The sequence below is a fragment of the Micromys minutus genome (assembly GCF_963924665.1).
Source record: "Micromys minutus genome assembly, chromosome: 8".
Taxonomy (NCBI): domain Eukaryota; kingdom Metazoa; phylum Chordata; class Mammalia; order Rodentia; family Muridae; genus Micromys; species Micromys minutus.
Window position 1 is genome coordinate 23835134 of NC_137977.1, and position 22755 is coordinate 23857888.

General features: G+C 47.0%; 2 protein-coding genes across 3 annotated transcripts in view; one reads left to right on the forward strand and one right to left on the reverse strand.

Moving 5' to 3' along the window:
- CYSTM1 (cysteine rich transmembrane module containing 1) overlaps positions 1-8050 on the forward strand; it is a 53134-nt gene extending 45084 nt beyond the window's left edge. Inside the window, exon 3 of the mRNA XM_080920360.1 lies at positions 7572-8050. Coding sequence (XP_080776486.1) covers positions 7572-7678 — 107 coding nt within the window. The 3' untranslated portion in view covers positions 7679-8050. The remainder of the gene's footprint in view (positions 1-7571) is intronic.
- PFDN1 (prefoldin subunit 1) overlaps positions 1-22755 on the reverse strand; it is an 84255-nt gene that overhangs the window by 25250 nt on the left and 36250 nt on the right. Inside the window, exon 4 of one of the 2 annotated variants that reach the window (XM_080920358.1) lies at positions 9024-9365. The exons of the other annotated variant lie outside the window; for it this stretch is intronic. Coding sequence (XP_080776484.1) covers positions 9282-9365 — 84 coding nt within the window. The 3' untranslated portion in view covers positions 9024-9281. Of the gene's footprint in view, positions 1-9023; positions 9366-22755 lie in introns of those variants that run through there. 2 annotated transcript variants of the gene reach the window in all.

A 22755-nucleotide genomic window follows, 5' to 3' on the forward strand; every position in this document is an offset into this window, starting at 1 on the left:
CTCTCACCTGCTGTGTGGTGACTGAGCTAAAGTGCCCACTGTGATGAGGCTGTTTCTGTTGAAGTGGAACAGCACACAAGGATTGTGAGGATTTGCCGTGTCTAAGTCTTCACACTTGTCAGGATACAGGGCTGCTATGCAGGAAACATGAGCAGTTTTGATTAACACACACATCCATAATTATTTCTCTAAAAAGTGCCTTAGAGCCTGGTGTGGGGGCACAAGCCTTCAATCACAGAGGCAGTCAGAACAGACTTCTGTGAGTTTAAGGCCAGTTTGGTCTACATAGTGAGTTGTAGTTTAGTTAGGGCTAGAGAAAGTCTGTTTCAAAAAAACAACAAAATTCCTGCATTAGGATATATATGTGGTGTGAGACATTGACCTCTGTCGCCTGCTATAATGTTCCCCAGCGGTTTGGAGCACTAGAATCTTCCCAAGTGCGTTTTGGAGGCTCCCACACTTGACTCCTTTGCCTTTGATCTTCACCGAGACATCTTCCTCAGTTCCCACTCACATTTCCTCTAATCTGATCTGCGTGCCAGCTGTAGTCCAGAAGGTACTGGGTTCTGCTGCTCTCCAGTTCCCCTCCCATGAAGTCTTCTGGCTGACCTCAGGATCAAAGGAATCTGGTTTTCTGTCTGGCTAAATGTGAAACATTATTTGCTAAGGATTTCTTCCCCTTGGGGCATATCAGAGTGCTCGCCAAGGTCTGAAGCAGGAAACAGCCATTTGGGATTCTCTTTGTGACTTATTTCCTTCTTCCAACAGATGGGAAATTTAGAAATACAAAAGCAAAATGAATTCTTTGTTGTACTTAAGTCAAAATGTAAGCCTTTCATTTTATAAGCATATCTGGATGGAGCCCCAGGCAGTTTGTGCACTAGGTGTGGCATAGTGTGAGGGCCATATCAAATGATCTCATATCAAAGCCAAGATCTGCATGCAAACCAGCCAGCCCTGTGCTCAACTGGAGGGCGAGGGCCCTCTAATCTCCAATAGCTCTGTCAGGTCAAACAGTGCAGTGTTTTAAGACCCTCTGAATGCTGCTTGAGAAACTCAGGGAGGAAAACTTTATATCTCTTCATATTGAGAACCTTCATTTTTGACCTGTCTTAATACTGCCTTTTCTTCAGCAGCATCCTGGGCAATGGTTTTCATAAATGCATCATCTTATTCATAGTAGAGCAGCTGGAGGCTGATCCAGGTCCCCACTATAGAAGAGTAGGTCCAAGACCTCAACTCAGTCCTACCAGTCACCCCCGAACTCCTAAGAAGGGCCCTTCCTTCACTTCTCTATTTAAACACGTGCTTGTCCTGTAGCATCATCTTTACTGAAGAACAGTGGACTCTTGGGAACCTCTGGCCTCTTGCATCCCTAGGGATTGCTGGAAGATTTACATTCTCACTCCGACTACTCACATCAGATTAGCCTTTAAAAGTAATATTGCTCAGTCAGTTCAGTGCTTGCCGGGCAAACGTAAGGACTAAAGTTCATTCCCAACACCCAAAAAGCTGGGTGTGGTGGCATACACTTGTAATCCAATCCCAGCACTGGGGACAAAATTCTTGAGCTTTGGATGCAATGAAGGACGGCGATTTTATTAAAACAAGGTGAAATGAGACAAAGGAGGTAGTATAGTGCCTGCCACATAGGCATGGAGACCTGAGTTTAGCTCTCCAGCATCCATGTAAAAGTAGACATGTCAGTGAATGCTTGGAACACCAGCAAGGAGCAGGGCAGAGACTGGAGAATCCCAGACGCTTGATAGCCAGTTAGCAGTCTTTAAGTTCAATGAAACCTTATCTTCCAACAAATAAGGTAGAGGGGCCAGTAAGGAGGCTCAGCAGGTAAAGGTGTCTGCTGCCAAGCCTGATAGCTTGAGTTTGATTCCCAGGATCCGCAGGGTGGAAGAAAATAATCAACTCCTGCAAATTGTCCTCTGACCTCCATGTGCATGCTGTAGCAGGAGAAGAGGGACAGGTAACAGCTGGCTCAACATGCTCTGTTAGGTGGGACTCTTGGGGGACAGTGCTTTAGAGGCACTTTACCCTTTACTCCATAATGATCTTTAAAGATGTGTTCACATACATTACATGTGTAGACCCACTGCTGCTGCTTCTTCCTTCTCCCTCCTTCCCTCCTCTTTTCTTCCCTCCCTCCCCCCTCTCTTTTTCCCTCTTTGGACCTGGAGCTCACCTGTTCGTTTAGACTGGTTGGCCAGTGAGCCCTAGAGACTGCACCTCACCTCACCATGTAGGATTACAGGCACATGCCACCACACTTGGCTTCCGTACAGAGATGCTGGGGATGGAACTCACGTCCCCACCACAGTTGTGTGACAGTTTGCCACCCGAGCCATCTCCTTGTCCCTTAAATGTTGACATCAATTGTCCAGTTCCCTATTTTCTTCAGAGCTTCCACCTGTGTTAGTGACAGTTGTAGACACCACACCTAGGAAAATGTTGCCTTGTCATGTTTCTGTGTGAGGTTCTCCTTCCTTTCATCATCACAGAACTAAATGAATATTTCACCTCCTGGTCTCTGCAGGATCTCTCGTCAGCTAAAGCTGTGTGCATCTATCCTGGCCTGCCACATAGATCATCTTTTGTCATCTGTGTCCCTTCCCCCAACACACACACACTCCCTTCACCTTGTGCCTAGACTGTTATATCACACTTTAATAACATGAAACTATACTTACTATTAATGTCTTAATACAGGTTAGTGGAAGCCCCTTCTCACAGATCCAGAATAAGAAAACCTGTATTTTCATGATCTCTTCTATAGGATGTCACCTATTAGTTCCTGTGTGTCCTACCAGGTCCCACCAAGCACTTTACCTCCTCATTTTGTTCATAATAAACTGTCTGTGTTACTTCCTGGTTTGTAAGGTCAGAGCTGTGACTTCTTCTGTATTATTAGTGGGTCAGTGATAGTCAGGATTGGACTGGAAGCATAACCATCATTCTCAGAGCACCAAGCAACAAGGAGTCAAGGAGCAGCTGGGGAAAGGCTCCAAGCTCTCTTGAAGGTCCAGCAGAGCACCCACACAACAGGTATAGGAAATTTACTGTCACAGTGACTACTGGAGCAGGTCCTTATCAGGGGATGCGCTCTGACTCTAGAACACATTCTGGAGCAGGGCAGGAGTTAGATCCTGACCAACATGCTGAACTTCGTTAGCTCCAAAGTGAAACTAGAGGCACAGGAGGCAGATCAGCTTCTGCCTTTCACAACAGCCATATCTCATGGCACCTGTACTGACTGTAGCCAGACAACTTGTCTTTGATGTGCACAGCCCAGGTCTAGGAGTCAGTAGGAAGGAATGAACAGGTAAAGATCTGCCTTTAACTAACTATGTAGTCTCAGCAGACTTTTTGACATTCCGATCTTTAATATGACCAAGGCATCTCAGTTTTTCACATCGCCTGCATCTGTCTAGCACAGAGGCTCACAGCTGCCTTGGCCTCTAACCAGTCTTGTCCCTGCGCTTGGCTGGAGGAGCAGTGCATTCCCATGCAGAGCCGTACTACTTGTGTAGATGTACCCAGTTGTAGTTTAGGGCTTGGGGACAATGCCCCATTGTGTAGCCTTTTGAGTGCCGAGTTGTTGCTGCCACTCCCTTTTGTTTATCCAAAGTGATGCTGTGGGGTGTGCTGCTCACAGGATTTGGGAGTGCAGAGTGCTGACTAGCAAACTGACCTGTGAGTAAGCCCTGGCAGGATTGCTTTGGGGCTCACCTGGATGACCCAGGGGTTCCCTAGGTTTCTTTAGCCTCTCAGCTGCACTTGTTGAGACTAGAGACCGAACCCTTGCCCGTACGCTTCTTCCCCACACCAGGCCATGAACATGGAAGCAAGTGGGTGGCAGTCAGAGGAGCCCCAATCAGCAGGACTGTCCGGCTCTGTCTGGTCTGCTTCAGAGAAATCTTGGGACACTGAAGTATGGAGAGTAAGAATTTAGGAGACCTGGATTCTTATGACTCAGTTTCATAAGAGAGATCATGAGGGAAGAAATGACGCTTCTAAGGGCAGCTTGAGACATAAGGGTGAGAAAGGCACAGGGGCGGAGAACAGCCAGACTCAGAAGGTAGCTGTGGTCATGGAACCCGGCTGAGGCTGTGGGAAATCCTGACAGGCCCAAGACAGTCCAGTGGGAGAGGAAAAGGTGTGTAGAAGGGTCTCCTAACCTCTCCCACCCTCAGCCTTTGGAGTCTAGAGGAGACATTACTGACACCCTGCGGAGCTGAGCTCTGGGGGGTGGAGTTGGGTCCGTCCCACTGCAGTCCTGGTTACCACACATGCCCTTCTTCATATACTTGGTGCTGTGGGCTAAGCAGGTACCTTAAGCAACAGGACATATTTGTGCTGGCAGTAAATAATGCCACTGGCATGGATATCCTCCTCCAAGGGGTGTGGCAGAGCCAGCCCCCTTTCCCTGTATGTCTTCCCCTTCCCTGTAAGGGGTACAAGCCATCCTCTTTTGAGGTTCTGTTTATAATAACACTTAAAGATTGCTCCTTTATCTGCCCCTTGGTCTAGATGGTTGAAAAGCATTCTGTCATCTTCTGTAATCCCAGGAAGGTTAGTTAGCTGCCATCTGTCTAGATGCCGTATGTGGGGTGGTGGTACTGTGGCTATGTGTTCCTGACAGTCAAGGACAAACTCTAGAGGGCTAGGGAGCCTGTGTCTGGGCTGGAACATACCACGTCACAGTGCAGTCTTCTTGTTGGAGGTTCTTGCTCCCTGTAAAAAGGCTGTGGGTGCAGGCTGCCTGCCTCTCCTCTGTACTTAGGCCAGACTGTTAAGGTGACCTACAATCATACACAAGGACTTTCGGACTCTACCAGCAAAGTAAAAAAAGGCCAGAGCCTTTGATTAATCATCTAGCAGGTCAGAATGGAGCATGTGAAGGTTTCTGGTGTCAAGCTGACATTGCCTGAAGTCTGTGCTCACGTTCTGGGGACTTGTCCCTGCCCTCTCCTACGTGCCCAGAGCCTGCCCTTGTAAATGAAGCCTGTGAGGTTGTCGACTATCCTGGAACCAAGGGCATTCTGGTGTGATATGTCAGGTGGCCTGGAGAAAGACTCCAGGGATTGCTGGATAGAGACTTGGTCGCAGGAGACTGTCTCTCTACCTTTCTCCTAACATAAAAGAGGTGGGTAACTGTCCTGCCTATAACCATCCGAGTCCCCCCAAACTTGCTCTGCACCCAAGGCCTCTGGGGCCATTCTGACCTACACTAGGTCCCACCCTGTGCTCTCCTACCCACCACCAATATTTACCCAGGTGACAAAGTTCTAGGTCTTTGACCTTCTGAAGTCTCTACACCAGGCTGGGGCCAAGAAGACTGACAGTCCAAGATGGAAGGATGGCTACAACAAAAGAGGCTCAGCAATAAAGGAGCCCAGAGCTCATGTCACCCCAGCCTAAGCACTGGAAATAGAGCCCCACAGACCCTTCTTGCCTGGGACCAATAGAGACCCCTGCTGATGTTTAAACGGAAAAAATCTGTGACCCTAGTGATGAACTCGGTTAGTCTTTGGATAGAAATGAATGGAAGCCAATTTTTAATGTCCTGTGCACAGGACCTAGAATGGAGCCTTTGTCTCGGGTCTGGCCACAGGGGGGCACTTGACCTACAAGGAGGATCTCAAACTGAGCAAGCTCTACAGTGCCAGAACCACTTTCCAGGCCAGGTTCAGCCTGTTCCCATCGGATCCCCAACCACCTTTTCCTTCTTTTAAGAAACAGTAGAAAGACTGAGAGAGTGGGGAGGAGGGAGGACCTCACAGTGCCAGCACAGCTTGTATGAGGTATTCAGACTACATACACTGCTTTGACTATACAAGGCAGTTACCAGACAGTCCAGCTGACCCGGGTGCACAAAACCTGGCTGGAGCCATCTCTGCTGTAGCACCTGCTGTGTGACCAATTGGCACTCTCAGCTCAGCTTCAGGACATGCCCACTGAGTACATTCCCTCATAAAGGTGACAGGGACAGTGGCAACATAGAATACAGAGCATCGAGACGGATAGATAATCCTGAAGCAGAGGCCAGTCTTTGCTAGTCGGTAAAGAAGACACTCTTTGGAACCACAAGGCTTTTCTCCCACGAGCAGGTGGGTATCTAGAAGATGCTGTTTCAAGATTTACCACCTCTAGGCCCTCAGCTCATGCTGTGAAACTCTGGAAGGCCTTCTTTCTGACTTGCTCCTGAGCCAGTTACTGCTGCTTTGGTTAACTTGAAAGCAAGAGGCAGGTAGACTTTCAGACCCCACCTTGTCCCCATCCCCTTCCTCCTAGCATCTGTGACAGAGAGGGGGATTCAGAAGAGCTTTGGAAGACTGTCTTCTGGAAATAGGTGCTTTGGGCATCCTTTAACCTCCGTCAGCAGTCTGGGAAGGATGAGCTGGAAGTCCCTAGGTCCCCAGGCTTCCAGTTATTTGTGAAATGAGGCCTGGCAGCAATGACCTTGGCTGATCTGGAGGGAGGCAGTGAAGGAAGCAGGACTTAGTATTTGTGTTGATGCAGCAGAACAAGCTCAAGGTCCACTGGTTCTCACCGGAGGGAAGGCCCTGTGCCCGGGGCTGGGGAGAAGGTCTCAGGGGAAGCAGAACTATGCCCTGTGCCTGTTCTTCAAGGAGGCTAGGGTTGAGGGCTGGATGACACTGTGTGGTGGGCTTTTCACTAAGTCTTGGCATTGTGAGCAGTCTCCTCGACGGGTGAAAGCTGGAGATTGAGTGGTCTAGAGTTAAAACCTACGCAAGATCCCTAATGAGTCAGGGCGCTCTCCTACACCAGCCTCTGAGCTGCCAAGGTAGAAGATGGAAAACACATGACTAGAGCTGACGGCCCACTGCAGGACTGGTCCAGTTCATACAGTCCGAAAGTTCCTGTGTTGTGCAAGTGTGAAGCTATGGATTTGATGAGGGTTCTAAGCTTAAAGTAGCTGCCAACTTCTACCCACCATAGGTCCGACCCCTAGGGAGAGAAACTGAGCTGTGGTGAAGTGTAGGCTCAGACCTGCAGCTCCATTATGAAGGCCTCCAGCAATCGGCACTTCCTGCTGCACACGTTCTACAGTGTAATACACAACACCAAGTTTTTGGTTTTGGGGGGGGGGGAGAAATTTTTGGTCTCTGTGTGGCTTTGGCTGTCCTGGAATGCAGATATCCCCTTGCCTCTGCCTCCTGAGTGCTGGAATTTTGGCATGTGCCACCACTGCTTAATAGGGTTTTTTGGTTGTTTTTATTCCTGATCATTCCTTTTAAATACAGATTTGAATTCTGCTGAGTCTGCAGAAATGCTGCGGGGGGGGGGGGGGGGCACACCTATGTAGTGTGGGGGACAGTGCTTAAGGGTCGGCAGCTTCACTCCTTGGTTTAAGTCATTCTATAGTGTCCCTAGTATTCATTCCCAGGAGGAAGAAGGTTGTCCTCTTGAGTGACCCTCGGCAAGCACAGGAGAAGCAGGCTGCACAGCGCCTCTGCTGTCTCTTCTCTGGTCCTGGGATGCAGGCCTGAGGTGGATACCAGACTCGCTCACTCCCCCTTCTTTTCTCTTTACAGTGTATGTGGTGGAAGACCAAAGAAGAGATGACCTGGGTCCATCCACCTGCCTCACAGCCTGCTGGACTGCTCTGTGTTGCTGCTGCCTCTGGGACATGCTCACCTGATCACCTGATGAGCCTAGCTCTTCTGCTTGGCCACTCTGTGCCACCTCCGATAGGTGTGCCTGGTCCCATCTCCTCTGATTGCTATAAGTGGCTAGCTCTGCGCAGACAGCTGTGCTCTCGATCCTATGGAGTTTTAGATTAGTGAGGGTTACTGCTATTTAGTTCAGTGACATGATCTTTTTAATGTTCAAAACTCATTTCTTACTGATCTTTAACAAATGTGCTAAATAATTTACTTTTTTGGCCAAAGGCTTAGTTATGAGATATATATTTATAATGTTTAAATTATACAACAAGGTAATGGCAATGTGTGACACACCCTAGATTTCTCTGCTCACACCCTGTATGTTTCAATAAATCTGTTCAAAAATCTGGCTGTCTGAATTATTCAAGGTAATCTAAACCACCTTGGGGCTGTGCTTCTGGATCTCCCAGATTCTGTTATATTCCATCCACCAAGGCGTGTAACATGTGAGCATTTCAGCTTGTGATTCCTACTGTCCAATTCACAAAGAGGAACTTTTCTTTTATTCTGGCTACCTCTTGTCCCAGTGTCCTGGGACTGCTCTCCAAGAGTCCATACTCACAGGGTAAACAGATCAGAGGATCTTCCTGCTCCCACCCACTCGAAAACTAGTTAACCAAACTGTTCTTCTCACATTCAGCCACAGGGTGTCGCTAAGCTGTCAAAAAAGAAGTCTCCTTTGGCTACGGAGCACCAGGGCAGCCCTGCTAAAGCAGCAGTGGAGGGCAGAGGACGCTTCCATTGCTTAGAAAGTGAAAGTCGAACCTGGGCTGGATGAGATCATGTCTCAAGATAAGTTTCCTATCCTTATACACTGGATCAGTGCTCCCAATTAAAGCCCACCACCAAATAACAACAGCCAGGCTGCACTCAACAACTGTCCCAGGAGTTTGTGCAGTGGCCAAGTGCAGGCAGCAGGAAGGAAGGAGTTCTGAGTGTTTACTAGTAGTTCTTGTTCTAAATACTTACGCTTACATCTAGTTTTCAAGAACATTTGTCAAACTCCTGAAAGCTGCACAGTGAACGAGCTGTCCTGAATGTGCAGGGGAGCTCGGGGGTGGCACCGTGGCCAAACAGAGCCAGAGCCCACTGATGATGCTTGCTACTGACTTGTTTCAGAATTCTGGGAGAAAACAGGGAAGGAACCCTGAAGCCAACTGTGGCTCTGTTCACCTCACCTATCAACTTGTCTTCCTTCTTCCTCCTGTGCACTACAGAGAGGCTCAGGAGACACCTGTCAAAGGACAGAAAGGGGAGAAAAAAGGGACACGAGCTGAGGAAGACACTTGCCTCTCTTCGGCTGGAGAAAAGCAGATGTCATAGAGTGAGACAAAGCTTTTTATTGGTCTAAGCTGGTCTAACCCACATGCCTAGTACAGGCTTGGATAGCTTTCTCCATCTGCCCTCCAGGTTTCCCTCCGAGTCCTGGGCAGGGGTTGAAGACATTCAGTTGGGACCTGAAAGAGCTCAGGGTGATGGAGAGATGGGGCCGCAGGGCAGAGGGAGGGCTGTACCCTGCACAGCCCCTGCCTTGACAGGATGGGAGGGATCAGAAGGGAAGAACTGTCCCAGCAGTTCCTACTGTGCCCTTCGAGCCATCAGCATCTCTCGGATGTTGTCCTCAGCTTCCTTAACGCTCCGCTCCAGGTAGGACTTTTTCTGCTGTAATATGAGAAAGAAGGGTTATGACCAAAGTGAACAAGTATAGCCATTACAGCCATGGATGGGTTCTGGTGTCCTCCTTGAAGTGGTACCAGACATGCTACCAAGTAAAAGGTAAGCTCACCTGTACACAGCATTCCCCTCAGGCAGCAGGAGGGACTGGCTAGGTACAGGAATCACAAAGGCCCTGTAGAGGGCAGGCCATAGCACCCTTTCCCCCAACGTAAGTACACGACATTACACCGGATGAAGGCCAGAAAATTCCAGGACAAAGTTCCTGCCCCACAATGGACTGTCTCTTCTGAGGGTTTTCCATGGTCTGAGCCAGGCATCTAGTCTCTGGTGTATAGAGCAGACAGCACGCACCACACCACCATCCAGTGAGCCCAGAGCAGTCAACTGCACATCTCACTCGGGCAGATGAGTCAGGGTGCAATCTGCTTTTCTAATGTATCTGCTGCTGCCACAATCCAGAGCAGTGACACATGGGTAAAGCTGGCTTGTGGAAGTTCACCTTCTGTCCTAAATTAAAACTCTCAACTTCGACAAAGAAACATAACTACGTTCAGAAGCCACATCATGACTGAGACCACAAAGATTAGTCAAAGGAAATGATGTATATAACATTTCTGTCCTGTGCTCATCCCAAAAGCACGGTGGCTTTACCACAGGCTCCTGCCCAGGGAACCAAGTTGTAGCTGTGTTCCTACTTAGCAGACAGGAAAGTGCCCATCAGAGGAATAGTACCATCTTCAAAGAATACTGGGAACCACTCCCAGGGCCCATGACTGAGAGACCTGTACTAGGGTTGCTACAGCCGATCCAGGTGCCACCAGTGCCCTCCACATTTTACAGAAGAGCCTATATGACCCAGGGAAAGTCTACAGCGGAGGGCTGGTGAGCCACACATCACTGTGATAGATCTTCCAGACCTGCTTGCTTGGGATGTGAAGGTAGCAGGGAAAGAGCCTATCTACATACAAGGTGGTCATTTGCACCAAAGCTCTAATAGTCCATATGTATAATCTATATGTCTCTGCCTTAAACTTCTCCCACTATGGCCACCATGCGCTCCAAGGCTCACTCTACAGAAGCAAGACACAAATCTGTACCAGTTCTAGTGTGAGCCTGTCTCTAACCTGACCTTCCAATTAAATTTCCTCTTGGACAGGAAAAGCCCAGACCTTGACTCATCTCTCATCTGCCAACTTGCACCCACTTCCTTACAACACTAGGAACACCATAAAAGCCATCAGGACTGTGACAAGTCAGCGGCCCCAAATGTGTACCGTTGCTATGGAATTTTGCTTAAGTACACTGCCAACACTGATATGACCTATCACTGTGATAGAGTGGGGACTGAGCTTCCTTTGATAAACAACCCTTATTTGTGAGTTTAAGAGGCCCACACTGATAGCTGCTGGCTCATCACTGAAGAATGTGCCCACATAGGAGAACAGTCATAGTGCCACATGCCACCCAGGCACCTTGGACCCAGCCTCTTGAGGAGTGCTAACAGAGCTGGTGGAGGAAGTAGGACTCTCCCAGTCACAGCCAGTGCTCATAGATGGCAAAACCATAAGCTTAGAACACCAGCAAGGCCCACTTCATCCTGCCCAGATTTCCAAACAAATGCTTATAATCCTCAGCATCAATACAATATCCCACAGCATGTCTTCCTTCAGTCTTTCGTGAATTTCATACAGTATAACACAAGTCCTCAGGTTTTTTTTTTTTTTTTTTTTTTTAAAGGCAGAATGGTGGCTAGAGACCTAGCTCAGCAGTTATAAGCACTGGCTGCTCTCTGTAGAGGATCCGGGCACTGACATCATAACTCAATGCCATCCCTAACTCTAGTTCCTGGGGATCCAATACCTTCTTTTCATGTCCTTGGGCACCAGGAATACATATAGTATACATACATATATGTAAATAAAACACAATATAATTTTAAAAAAAGATAGTGTAAGGCTGGAGAGATGGCTCAGTGGTTAGAACACTGACTGCTCTTCCAGAGGTCCTGAGTTCAATTCCCAGCAACCACATGGTGACTCACAACTATCTGTAATGGGATCTGATGCCCTCTTCTGGTATGTCTGAAGATAGCTGCAGTGTATTCATATAAATAAAAGAAGTTGATCTTTAGAGACAGGATCTTCCTATGAAACCTGAGCTGTCCTAGTAGTACTTCATGTGTAGCCTAAGCTGGCTCTGGAACTTGTAGTAATCCTCCTGCCTCAAGTCTCGCAAGTGCTGGGATTACAGGTATGTGCCATCAAACCCAACCCTTTAACTCTTCTGTTTAAATAAACAGTAGACAATTCTTTAAAAATTAATAAATAAATAGTTCAATAATGAAGCTTTTCTAAGTATTTCAATAGTTCCTGTCTCAGCATCAAGTATAACTAAGCCCAAATGATATCCAACCTATACCTGCTGTGAGATAAACTACCTCACAAAAAGTGCCCTGAAGTTCTAACCCCTGCTACCCCTGAACATACTCTTAATCAGGAACAGAAGCCTCCAGATTTGATCCCATTACGGATTCTAAATCCAGTTAATGTCCTTGAAGGAAGGTGATGTGAAGAAGGTCACAAAGAGAGGGAGAATGCCACGTATGCTCTAAGTAGAGACTTGTGTGACTGGTCTGTAAGAAAACTGGAAGAGCTAAGCAAGCCCTTTCTGCAGCCCTTCAAAAGCAGCAAAAGTCCTTAATTCTGACTCAGCCTCCGTGAAATGGGAAAAGTTTTTTTGTTTTCAATCTATGAATTTGTTGTGATTATAGCTAAGAAATCAACACAGAACATGAGAAGAGGTGTGTCCACAAACATTTCATACCAAAGGCTCTTCTGGACCAAAAGGACCCTACACCTCTAGCCACATCAATTGGTAAATGTCTCTAAACATTTTTATGCTGGGATCGTACTTCTCTCAAAAACAACTAACTTCAAGAAAACCAACCCAACCAAAATGCAAAGGAAACCATCACAAGGATAAAGAAGATGAAAGAATGGAGAGGTAGCTAGCCTTTTCTCCCTTGAGTCTCTGTAGTTAAACTCTAAAAGGATTACAAACCAGGGCCATCCCTTTCTGGAGCAGCAGTTCCATTCATTCTTGTGTTGGGTCTAGACAAAGACGTGCACCGTCTGTGAGTCTGTCACACCTGGCTAGCCCTGTCTCAGAATGTTTCCAGAACCTTTGACGTGACTGTCTTCTCCTGACCTCCTTATGGCTGGGGTTTTCTTTTACACCCAAAGCTTTCTCTCCAACAGCTTCCCACCTTAAGAGTAAAAACCAAAGCTATTTAGTTTGTGGGTTGCTAGAGCCAAACAACATAGCAGGGGTGGCTTTTAAACATAAATCTTCTGCAGGCTAGGGTCAGGACCAAGGCAGATTAAGAATCTGGTCAGCTTTGTCTGGCTCACAGACAAAGTGCAAAGTGTCTGGCTCCTTAAAAAGTGCAAATGGGCTCCTTGGTCTCTTATAAAGGCACAAATCCCATCCAAAGGGCTCCACCATCATGACCACTTTCCAAACCCAAGTCTTTCTCAAGTATCACCTTATCTGAGAAGGAAATCTATAGTGGGCAGAATTTGGTTCTATCCATTCCCGGGTCCTAGAGTCTAGGACAGCCAGTGCATAGCAGCAGCTCAGGCTAGCTGAATGTGGTGCATTCACTGGGAGAGCATCTTGGGAATACTGGTCCATTCACTGGACCTTGTTGTTTCCTTCCCAAGTTCAAGTGGGGAGCATGCACCAGAGGAAGCAAAGGCAGAGTGACTGTTCTTCACAATGGCTTTCCTGTTTGGGCTTTGGCCTCTATACTTTTGCCCCTGGATATATATAGATTTACAACTAAAACTTCTCTGATGCTGACAGAGACCTTAGGGCCTTGCCTCACAACAGAGCAGGCCCTTAGGCTTTAGCAGGTTAACTGCTAGAGCTATAAAGCAAACCTTTTCAAGTCCCTGCAGTTTAGACTCTGGGATCTCATCTGGTGACAGCCTCTCAGCTTCTGCACACAGGCAATGGTCACCTGTAAGCTTCAGGGGCACCAGAACCCACCTTCCTACAGCAGTCCTGGGAAAGGCCTGTGCGGTCCTTCCTGCAGCTGCCTCCTGCCTTGCACACAGTTCCCCTCAACCCTTCCCTAGGGAATTCTCTAGTTCCATCAATCCACAGAGTTCTGGATACAGTGACATTCTTGTGGGACTGTCTTTTGATTAAGAATTTCTACGACTTCTTGCAAGGCTCAGCATAGCTAGGGAGGTGCCATTGCTGAAGCCACTGCCCACTTGGGAGACATCTGAGACTGGCTTTTCAGTCTCATCAGAGGGACAAGGTTCAAGAACTTTCCCGACATGACAGAATCCCTTAGACTCCTGAGGTAATTTCCCCATGACTCTCTCCAGGCTTTTTTCTCTCTTAGGAACACTCTCCTAAACCTGTACTTTACCCCTTCCTGCTTGTTGTGCCCTGGGAATAAAAAGGGTTTGGGGGATTTTTTTTTCTTTCTTCCTTCCTTCCTTTGACCATGTAGATTGGTGTTTTGTTTTTTTTTTTTTTTTTTTTTGTTTTGTTTTTGTTTTTTGTTTTTTTTTTTGTTTTTGGTTTTTGGTTTGTTTGTTTTGTTTTGTTTTTAAGTCCAAGATGGCTTGCAATCATCCTGCCTCGGCCTCTCAAGTGTTGGGAATTTGTATGTAGCACCATACCAGCTATCACGTTCTTCTGATCCTCTACTCTCTAGGGTTTTGACATGTCTCTCTCTATGCCTCTCAATCTTCCCTTAGCCACAGACTCTTACACATTGTAAAGCAAAAATTGGAGATAAGGAGAGGAAAGATTTGGTGGATCAAAACAGGCCTCTAGCTAGCCCTGTGCCTCCAATGGAAGCTGCAGGGGAATAGACAGGATTGTCTTAGACTCTTTTGGGGAGACTCCTGTCCTCAGAGACCCTCTGCTCTGAGTCTGTCCTATCTATAGACAACACACTTTCTCCTATGGTAAACCCAGGGATCTGCCAACTTCAAGTTTTCCTACTAATCAGAAAACTGAGGGCAAAGGCTACTTTCTCCTCATCTGTCCCTTGACATTCCAGATTGAAAGTGTAAGAAACAAGGTGGCTTATGCCTATGAACCTAGCACATGACTGCTATTTAAAAGACAGGGGTGGGGGAGAACAGGAAGAGGAAGAAGAAGAGGAACAATAAAAAATAATAATAATAAAGGTTGGAGAGATGGCTCAGTTGGCGGTACGGACTGTCAGCACATACTTCATGTAGCAACACATGCCTAAGATCTCTGCAGTAGAGAGTAAGAGACGGGATGACCCCTAAATCTCCCAGTCAGGCAGGCAAATCAACAAGATCCAGTTCACTGAGAGACTCTGCTTCAAAGGATAAGGTGGAGAGCAACTGGTGAAGATACCCAGTGTTGGCTTCTGGCCTCTACCCACTCACACACACTGGTGTACATGCACAAACATGCACACACATACACAGTCACAGATTCCTGACTTACCTCAGTTTTTAGAAGTGCAGCTGGTCAGAGGGTGGCGGCTGCCAACTACAATTAAGCTGGAAAAAGGCCAAGATGTGCTAAAAAGGTAAGGGAATGTATCTTGGCAGACAGGAAACCAATGTGGAAAGAAGGGGAAGAGAAAGCAAAAGAAACAGACAGAGGCATGAACAAGAAGTCAGGAGGCAAAATGAAAGGCCTCTGCAGCCAGTGGGAGCATCTCTGACACAGCAAGGACATCCATGACCTGAGTTGAGGAAGACAACATCACAAAGGCAGGAAGTCAGGGTTTGATGTGAGAAACAGGTACTGACCATCGGTGACTCCCACTGAAGCTGCCAGGATCTATGGTGACTGCACGACAGCCAGCACCGAGGGATGAGCTCAAAGAGAGCAAGCAAACACCTGCCTCAGCAACCGTAGGAAGCAATGTAAGGAACCTTTGGAAGCTGTTGTGCCCATAATTTGTTCAGTCAGCAGACAGTGTGGTTTTCCTGCAGAGGAGCTGACGCTGTTCCTGTGTGGGATCACACCCCAAGCCAGCTGGATCCCCTGCTCCCTGTTCCACTCAATCCACCATGATGAAGTGCCACACCGGTCTAGCACCTTTCTTCTTCCAACCACTGGCTAGCCCCTCAGTCTCCCTGAGGCTATGTGGCTACCTTCCCTGGCAACTTCCATTTAAGCTGTACGGAAGCCAGGGCTATCAGAGACCCTTAGGAGAGACAAGGGTGAAGAAAAGCTCATAGGAGAGCACAGGCAGTGGGGACTTGTCCAAAGCAGATGGCACCAACAAGCTTCATTCAAAGAATGAAGAGATGAAAACCCAGAAATCCTGTCGTTTGGCCGGCAGATTCAGGCAGGGACATTGGGATTAACAAAGAGTCAGGGAGAAGAGCCCCAAAGGGCAGTGTTTCTCATGTGGTTCCTATCCCAGAAGCAAGCATCAGCAGGGAGCTGTCAGAAATGCCCCCAACCAAAGCTGACTAAATCAGAAACTCTGGGTCGAGTTCAGTAATCTGTGTTTTCACAGCCATCCGATGATCCCAAAACCTGCTGAAGTGTGAGTGGTGTGAGAGCCACTGTCCAAACTGGGAGTCAGAAGATTTTCCTCTACAGGGCCAGGTGATAAATAGTTCGGGTTTTCTGGGGTTGCAACTGCAGCACAAAAGCAGTCGACAACGTGTGGACCAGTGGTGTGATCTAAGTAACAGGCACAGCTTGGGCTCAGCTGGCGTAGGGACACACACAAGGCCAGCCCTTCAGCAGCTGTCATTTGCAGATTCAGTGAGAGCCGAGGGACTTGTCAGCCTCCATTCACTCGGGTTTTCCATTCATTTGCTCACTCAGCTCACAGAACAGCTTTGCCTACTTCCTTCAGCAATCTCAGCACCGCACTCACAGCTGCCTGGGTGGGCCCTCTCTCACTGGGGGCTCTCTGCCTTCCCGCCCACAGAGGCTACATCATCAAGGGACTTAAAGTAGAAAGCAGCCAACAGCCCATGATATTACCCCATGTCCCTTCTGTTCCTCATCAGCCACCTAGCTCAGGCCACTGGATTCCACAGCTACAGCCCCTGTGCCCAATCACACAGCACTCCCACCACAACCTCAAGACCTTCTGCACTGGTGTCTGACACTACGCTCTACCATTTCCCTTTCCCTACCTACCAGGGTAGCCTAGCTATCACAGACCAGCAAAAGATTTAAAATTTTTCTTAAAAAACAAAAACAGCATTATTATCCAAGCTCACACTTTTCTCCTTTACACTCTCCACCTGTTGAACTTATCTGGCAAAATGCCAGTCTTTATTAACCCTATCCATGCCTACAGTGGCTAGGAACTGCTGGAAGAAGACACTCACAGACCAGGACCCTCAAAAGATACCCTGTGGCCAGAAACCCATTAGAGCCTTACTATGTCCACCTGTCTGCACTCTAAAACAAGTTCACACATTTTGTCTCTGATTCTCAGACTCTACTATATTCTCTCTCAGCTCACCAATGGGGGAAAATATTTACTCTGCTTTATGCTGCTGAATCTAAGCAACTCGTGGTGTAACAGTCCTCTCTCCCCACTGTTAGAATGGACAGTGTCCCCATGTTTCTATAGGAATCCAAATCAGCCTCTTACTTAAGCAGCGAATGTATCAACCACTGTGCGCCTTCCCAGATACCTCACTTCCAGCTACCATTGCTTTCCTCCTAAGCTATTTAAGATCCATCCTTGGCAAAGAAAGTCATTAAAATGAAATACTGAAAAATGTTTCCTCTGGGCCACCAACATAGCTCAACAGGGAGAAGCGATTGCCACACAAGCCTGACAACAGAAAAAGAGACCAGCTTGGTGGCACGGCCCTGGGACTCCTACAGAGGCAGGAGAGTTATCTGGGCTTTTGGAACTCATAGTGATCCTCCTGCTTCAGGATCCCAAAATGCTGGCATTTTAGAATGGAGCACCTCCAACAGCTACAAAACTCTTAGCCAATCATTTCAGCAGCTGCCTCTACCTTCCACGTGTTCCTCAGCCCTCTGCAATTCTGCCTCCACAGGACCTACAACCACGGTCCCAGCCTGTGAGCCCTGCTGCCAAGCACCAGGGCTTCTCTATGACTTGCTTCAGTCCCTCGCCAGCATCCACCATAATTCCTGAAGCACCTCCTCTTAGCCCTCACAGGACTGCTTCTCTAGCTAACCCCTTCCGCTGCTAGTTCCCAGCAGCCACCCTGAATTCCTCATACTGATCAGCCCCCTTGCCATTCTCAGAGTCTCAGACATGTAAATACCTTATTATTCCTCGAGACAGTTAGGTCAGCATGCTTACAACAAAGGTGACTTTATACTTATTCTCTTCAGACCATCTCTGCTCAGTAAATGGCACCCACCCATTTGCTCAGTTTTTAAAAATATAAACTACTTAGCAGCCAGGTGTGATGGCTCACGCCTTTAGTACCAGCACTTAGGAAGCAGAGGCAGGCAGATGGGAGCCAGATGAATTCAAGGCTGGTCTACCTAGCAAGTTCCAGGTCAGCCAGAGCTACAGTGATCTGTCTCAAAAAATAAAAAAAATAAAGTAAAATAACACAAAGACTCCTTTCCTAAATATCCAACTAAAGGCAGCTCCAAGGAAGTCTAAAAAGTGACCCCACCACTAAGCAGGCTCTGGCTTGCTTTGTTGTGATGGACAACAGGTTCAGGCTCTGATGCAGCTTTGTCTGACCTGGTAAACACTTAACCACTCAGAGGCCCACAGACCACCAGGCTTAAAAGAGTGGGCAAATCACAGGCTTTCTGTCACAGGGCGCTCACAGCAGGGACCTAACTTCCTATGTAGATAAGAGCTCTCCAAAACAAAATAAATAAAAATTAATTTTAAAGATGTTTTTAAAGGGGATGGGAGACACACACACAGCCTTATGTTGGCTTTTGAAACTGCAGTTCACTCCCAGTGATACACCTCCTAATACTTCTCAAATAGCAAGACTTTCTGATGACTAAGCATTCAAATATATGAGGCTATAGGGGCCACTCTTATTCAAAGCACCACAGGATATAATATAGTAAGGGCTCTGAGGAAAAGCAGTCTTCGGAGGAAGCATCTGAGGTAATCAAGGCTATTGCAGAGATACTGCTGAAGATAGGCCCGAGCAGGGTGTGCTTGGGGCACGAGGTATGGATAAAACTGGAGCACAGAGACAGCAAAGGAGAGCCAATCAGATCACACACGGCTTTGATACACGATCTAACTACATAGCCCTAGGCTGTCCTGGAACTCACTATGTAGCCCAAGCTAACCTCAAACTCAGATCTTCCTACCTCTGCCTCCAAAGTGCTGTGATAAAAGGTGTCCATAATCACACCCAACCCCATTATACAGGGTCTTAAGCCACCAAAGTCTTAGTATTTATCATGAAGCCATTAGGTTTTAAACTCTAGTGAGTACAGCACCTTCTCATGAAAGCCCAAAATGAAAACTCAGCTTCTCGTAGAAGGACAGGTAAAAGACATGCTCAAGACAGATTGCTTTATCCCCAGAGGCTGAGTGGGGTCCAGGGCAGCTGCCATCAAGGCCAAGCATCTGGTCCATTTGCCTGGGATGTGCAAAAACAATTGTCTGAGATCTGTGATTTAGAGATGTTACAGGATTATAGAACACACGTTAAGTGTTGCAAATCTATTAGAGCAGTGGTTTTTAAACTTTCTAATGCTGTGACCCTTTCACACAATTCCTCATGTTCTAGTGACCCTCCAAGCATAAAATGATATTTGTTGCTAATTCATAACTATAATTTTGCTACTGTTATGTTTTCTGATGGTCTTAGGTTACTCCTGTGGAAGAGGTCTTGACTGACTCACAGATGAGAGCCACTGTGTTAGAGGGTGTTGCAATAGTCTTTAACAACAACAAAAAATCTGGGCACTTTTAATCCCAGCACTTGAGAGGTGGAGACAGTTGGATCTTTGAGTTCAAGGCCAGCCTGGTCTACAGAGTAAGTTCAAGAATAACCAGAGTTACACAGAGAAACCCTGTTTCAAAACAAAACAAAAGACAACATCTTAATGGTGATAGTGAACAGTAAGTAGAGAAAGAGCAACAACAGAACCTCACCCAGCCCCTCACTGTAACCTGCATGGGGATCAGCTGTTAGGGGAGAAAACGCAACACAAATCTTTCCCAACCAACACACCTATCGTGGGCTGCATGCTGGGTGGATGGTGTCACCCTTACTGAGCCAGGGACTCCAGCACCAGGACCAAAACTGAAAGGGAAGACTATGAATTTTATTTCCACTATGTATAATGCGCCTATGACATACCCAGGGTAATGGGAGATGAAACTAGACTGATCTGATACTTCTGGACAGTAGAGAGTGGGGTGGGGACAAAGGTTTGGTAAGGCGGAAGAGAAGGAGAAAGTGGTAGATTCAAGTAGGGGCAACACAGGAGCATATGTGGATGTTTTTCTTGGCGCATCTCTATATGAATAAAGGTTATTATGAATATTTTATAAGGGATGGAACTGTACAGGATCATTTGACTTGTCTAGGTGGGCAAATTATATCATTCCAGTTGGATCCGAGTATTTTGGTGTGTTCTTTGATGTAGCAACTTAATTGAGTTCAAAGAAAGGATGTACAAAGCCTGCCACAGAGCTGGGATGTGTGTGTGCAGGGCTTGTCAACAACATGCCAAGGAAAAGTGAGTGAAAACAACAAACTGAGTGAGACCCCGCTGGACCAGTAGCAACAGATTCATTTTATTTTTACTGCAATAGATCTGAAATCATGAAGGAGAGCTAGGCTAAAGATGTAACTTTTAGTGTTGGGGAGACAGCTCGGCTAATAAACTGCTTACTGTGGAAGGCGGAGCAGATGGGTCCTTATTTACAGGCTAGCCAACTCAATCTACTAGGTGAGCCCCAGACCCATGAGAGACCCTGCCTCAAAATATGAATGACAAAATATGAAGGTTGACTTCTGGCCTCCACACATGTGCATGCACACAAGTACCCAAACATGCACGTGCACCTACAGGAGCAAACAAAGCATCGAGTGATGTATACCTTTAATCCCAGCACTGAGTAGGCAGAGACAAGAGAATCTGAGTTTAAAGTTAGCCTGGGCTACAGACTGAGTTCCAGGCTAGGCAAAGATACATAGTGAGATCCTGTCTCAAAAAAACAAAACAGAAACTTGGGGAGTATAACCTGGGAGGCTGATAGTGTAATGTGGGTGAATGTACAGCACTTGCCTAGTACATGTGGAGCCCTGAATTCAGTTCCCAGTATCACCAAAAGATGAGAAATAAAACCTCTCTCTCTTATGTGTATGAGCAACAGGTAAGGGTGACTGTCACCATGACCATCTGGGTTTGAGCCCCAGGACTCACGTGATACAGGAAAGAATCCACTTCTGCAAACACAATCAAAGTTAAAATAATAAAATTAATGAGTGGCCCTCGAGGTCATGAGAAAGGATGAAATTCTCAGAGTATGGAAGATTTAGCCTTAAAGAAATGTAACGTTTTATGACTGGAGAAGAGGAGAAACTCATGGGCTAAAGAGGGAAAAAGCGGGGAGGGGAGGCTTAGGAAAGGAGATGAGATCAACCAGAAATCACTAGATGTGCTCAGACAGGAGCAGCAACTATGGCATTGGTGGTGTCTGAGAGGACACGGGGGGGGGGGATAAGAAAGCTATAAAGTCAGGCTAAACAGGGCTGTACAACAAGACCCGGTCTAAGAATAACAGGACAGAACAAAAGGAGAAGGAAGGAGGAGAGAGGAGGGGGAGGGAGGGAGGATGGGCTGGGTGGGAAGCGAGGAGTGCCATATTCAGTTTCTAGGATACCTTCTACCCTGAGGACTGACCCCAAAGTTTCATGAAAGAAATTTGGTAATATTTTAAGTGCTAAGATCTTTCCAGTGAGACACCAGGCCTTGTAAAAGCCCCAGACTGCTCAGACGCATTGCTATAATTACACCTAGCAAGTGCTGAGAGGCTGAAATGCTTTGTTCAGGAAAGAAAGCAGCCAAGGCAGTATCCTCAGAGACCATACAAGGCCAAGGCTGAGAATCCCATTAAGTAAAGGAGATCAGCAAGGGCAGCGGAGAACTGCTGAGATCCCATGGAAACCTGAGTGAGCACAAAGCTGCCTTCTCAGCTGCGGACCGCACAGCCTACATGTCACAACTCAAGTCCCTTCACAGGACAAAAATAAGAGCACTTGCATGTAATAAGGAAAATGCAGACATGCTTTTTTAACAAATCAAGAATGTTAATATATTACTCTTATTTTGCCAGGATTAAAAAAGGCTCATGGGGTTGAAGAGATGGCCCAGCAGTTAAGAGTGCTTTGCTCAGAAGTCTGCAGAACCCAAACTGTCAGTGACCCACAGCCACCTGTGACCCCAGCTCAGAGGATGACATCCTTTCCTCTCTTCCCTGGGTACTACACATCCATGGCACACACACATACACACATACACTGTTGTAAAGTGTTTTATAAAGAAAACAGTGGTCTCAGTAAAAAGGACTGAGGGACTGTCAAACTCCAGCAATAAGCCAGTGAATGCCTGCCTTTAGGTCTTAGAAGGAACCAGAAAGCAAGTGTTTGGATCGAAGGCCCAGTAAAGCAGAGATGAACAGGGTGTGCCAGAGCTGGAAGAGGAAGCAAAAGCCAACACCTCACATTCTTAGAAGTGGGGGTGTGACTGACTCAGCCCAGTTGGAAGTGCGACTCATTCATGCAGGTATGTGGACTTGAGGTCTGGCTTTCTGCTCCCACTAAAAGAACTGCCTCCTTCTTACAATTCCACAACAAAGGAACAACCAAAACGGTTGCAAGGTGGCTCCAAGGGTAACTGCACCAGCTTGTAGCCAAACCAGATGTTCTATGCTCAGTCCCCAGGCTCACGGGGTAGAAGGATAGACTGACAAATTGTCCCTGACCTCAATTAAGCTAACCGTAAAAACCACGTTCCACAAAAATCAAAAACAATCAATCCAGGGCCACAGAGGTGACTCAGCAGGTAAAGGAGGCTGGCGCCAAGCCCACCACAGCCTGTATTCGAGTCCTAGAATCCACACAGTAGGAAAAAACAGATTCCCAAAAGCTGTCCTCTGACCCCACAGAGATGGCACGGCATGAGTGCACACACTAATACACACATAACATGCACATCAATGAAGAAATAAAAGTGGAGTGAAATTAACAAAATGAGCAATAGAGAATAGAAAAGAAGAAAACGGCTGCCATGTGGAGATGAAATGGGGGTAACAGGGAAGCAAGATGTGCTCTTCTGGAGTGAGAGGTATTCTGGGGTCACAGTAGTGATGGTTACACAACAGCTTTATGTTAGGTGCATTTTAACT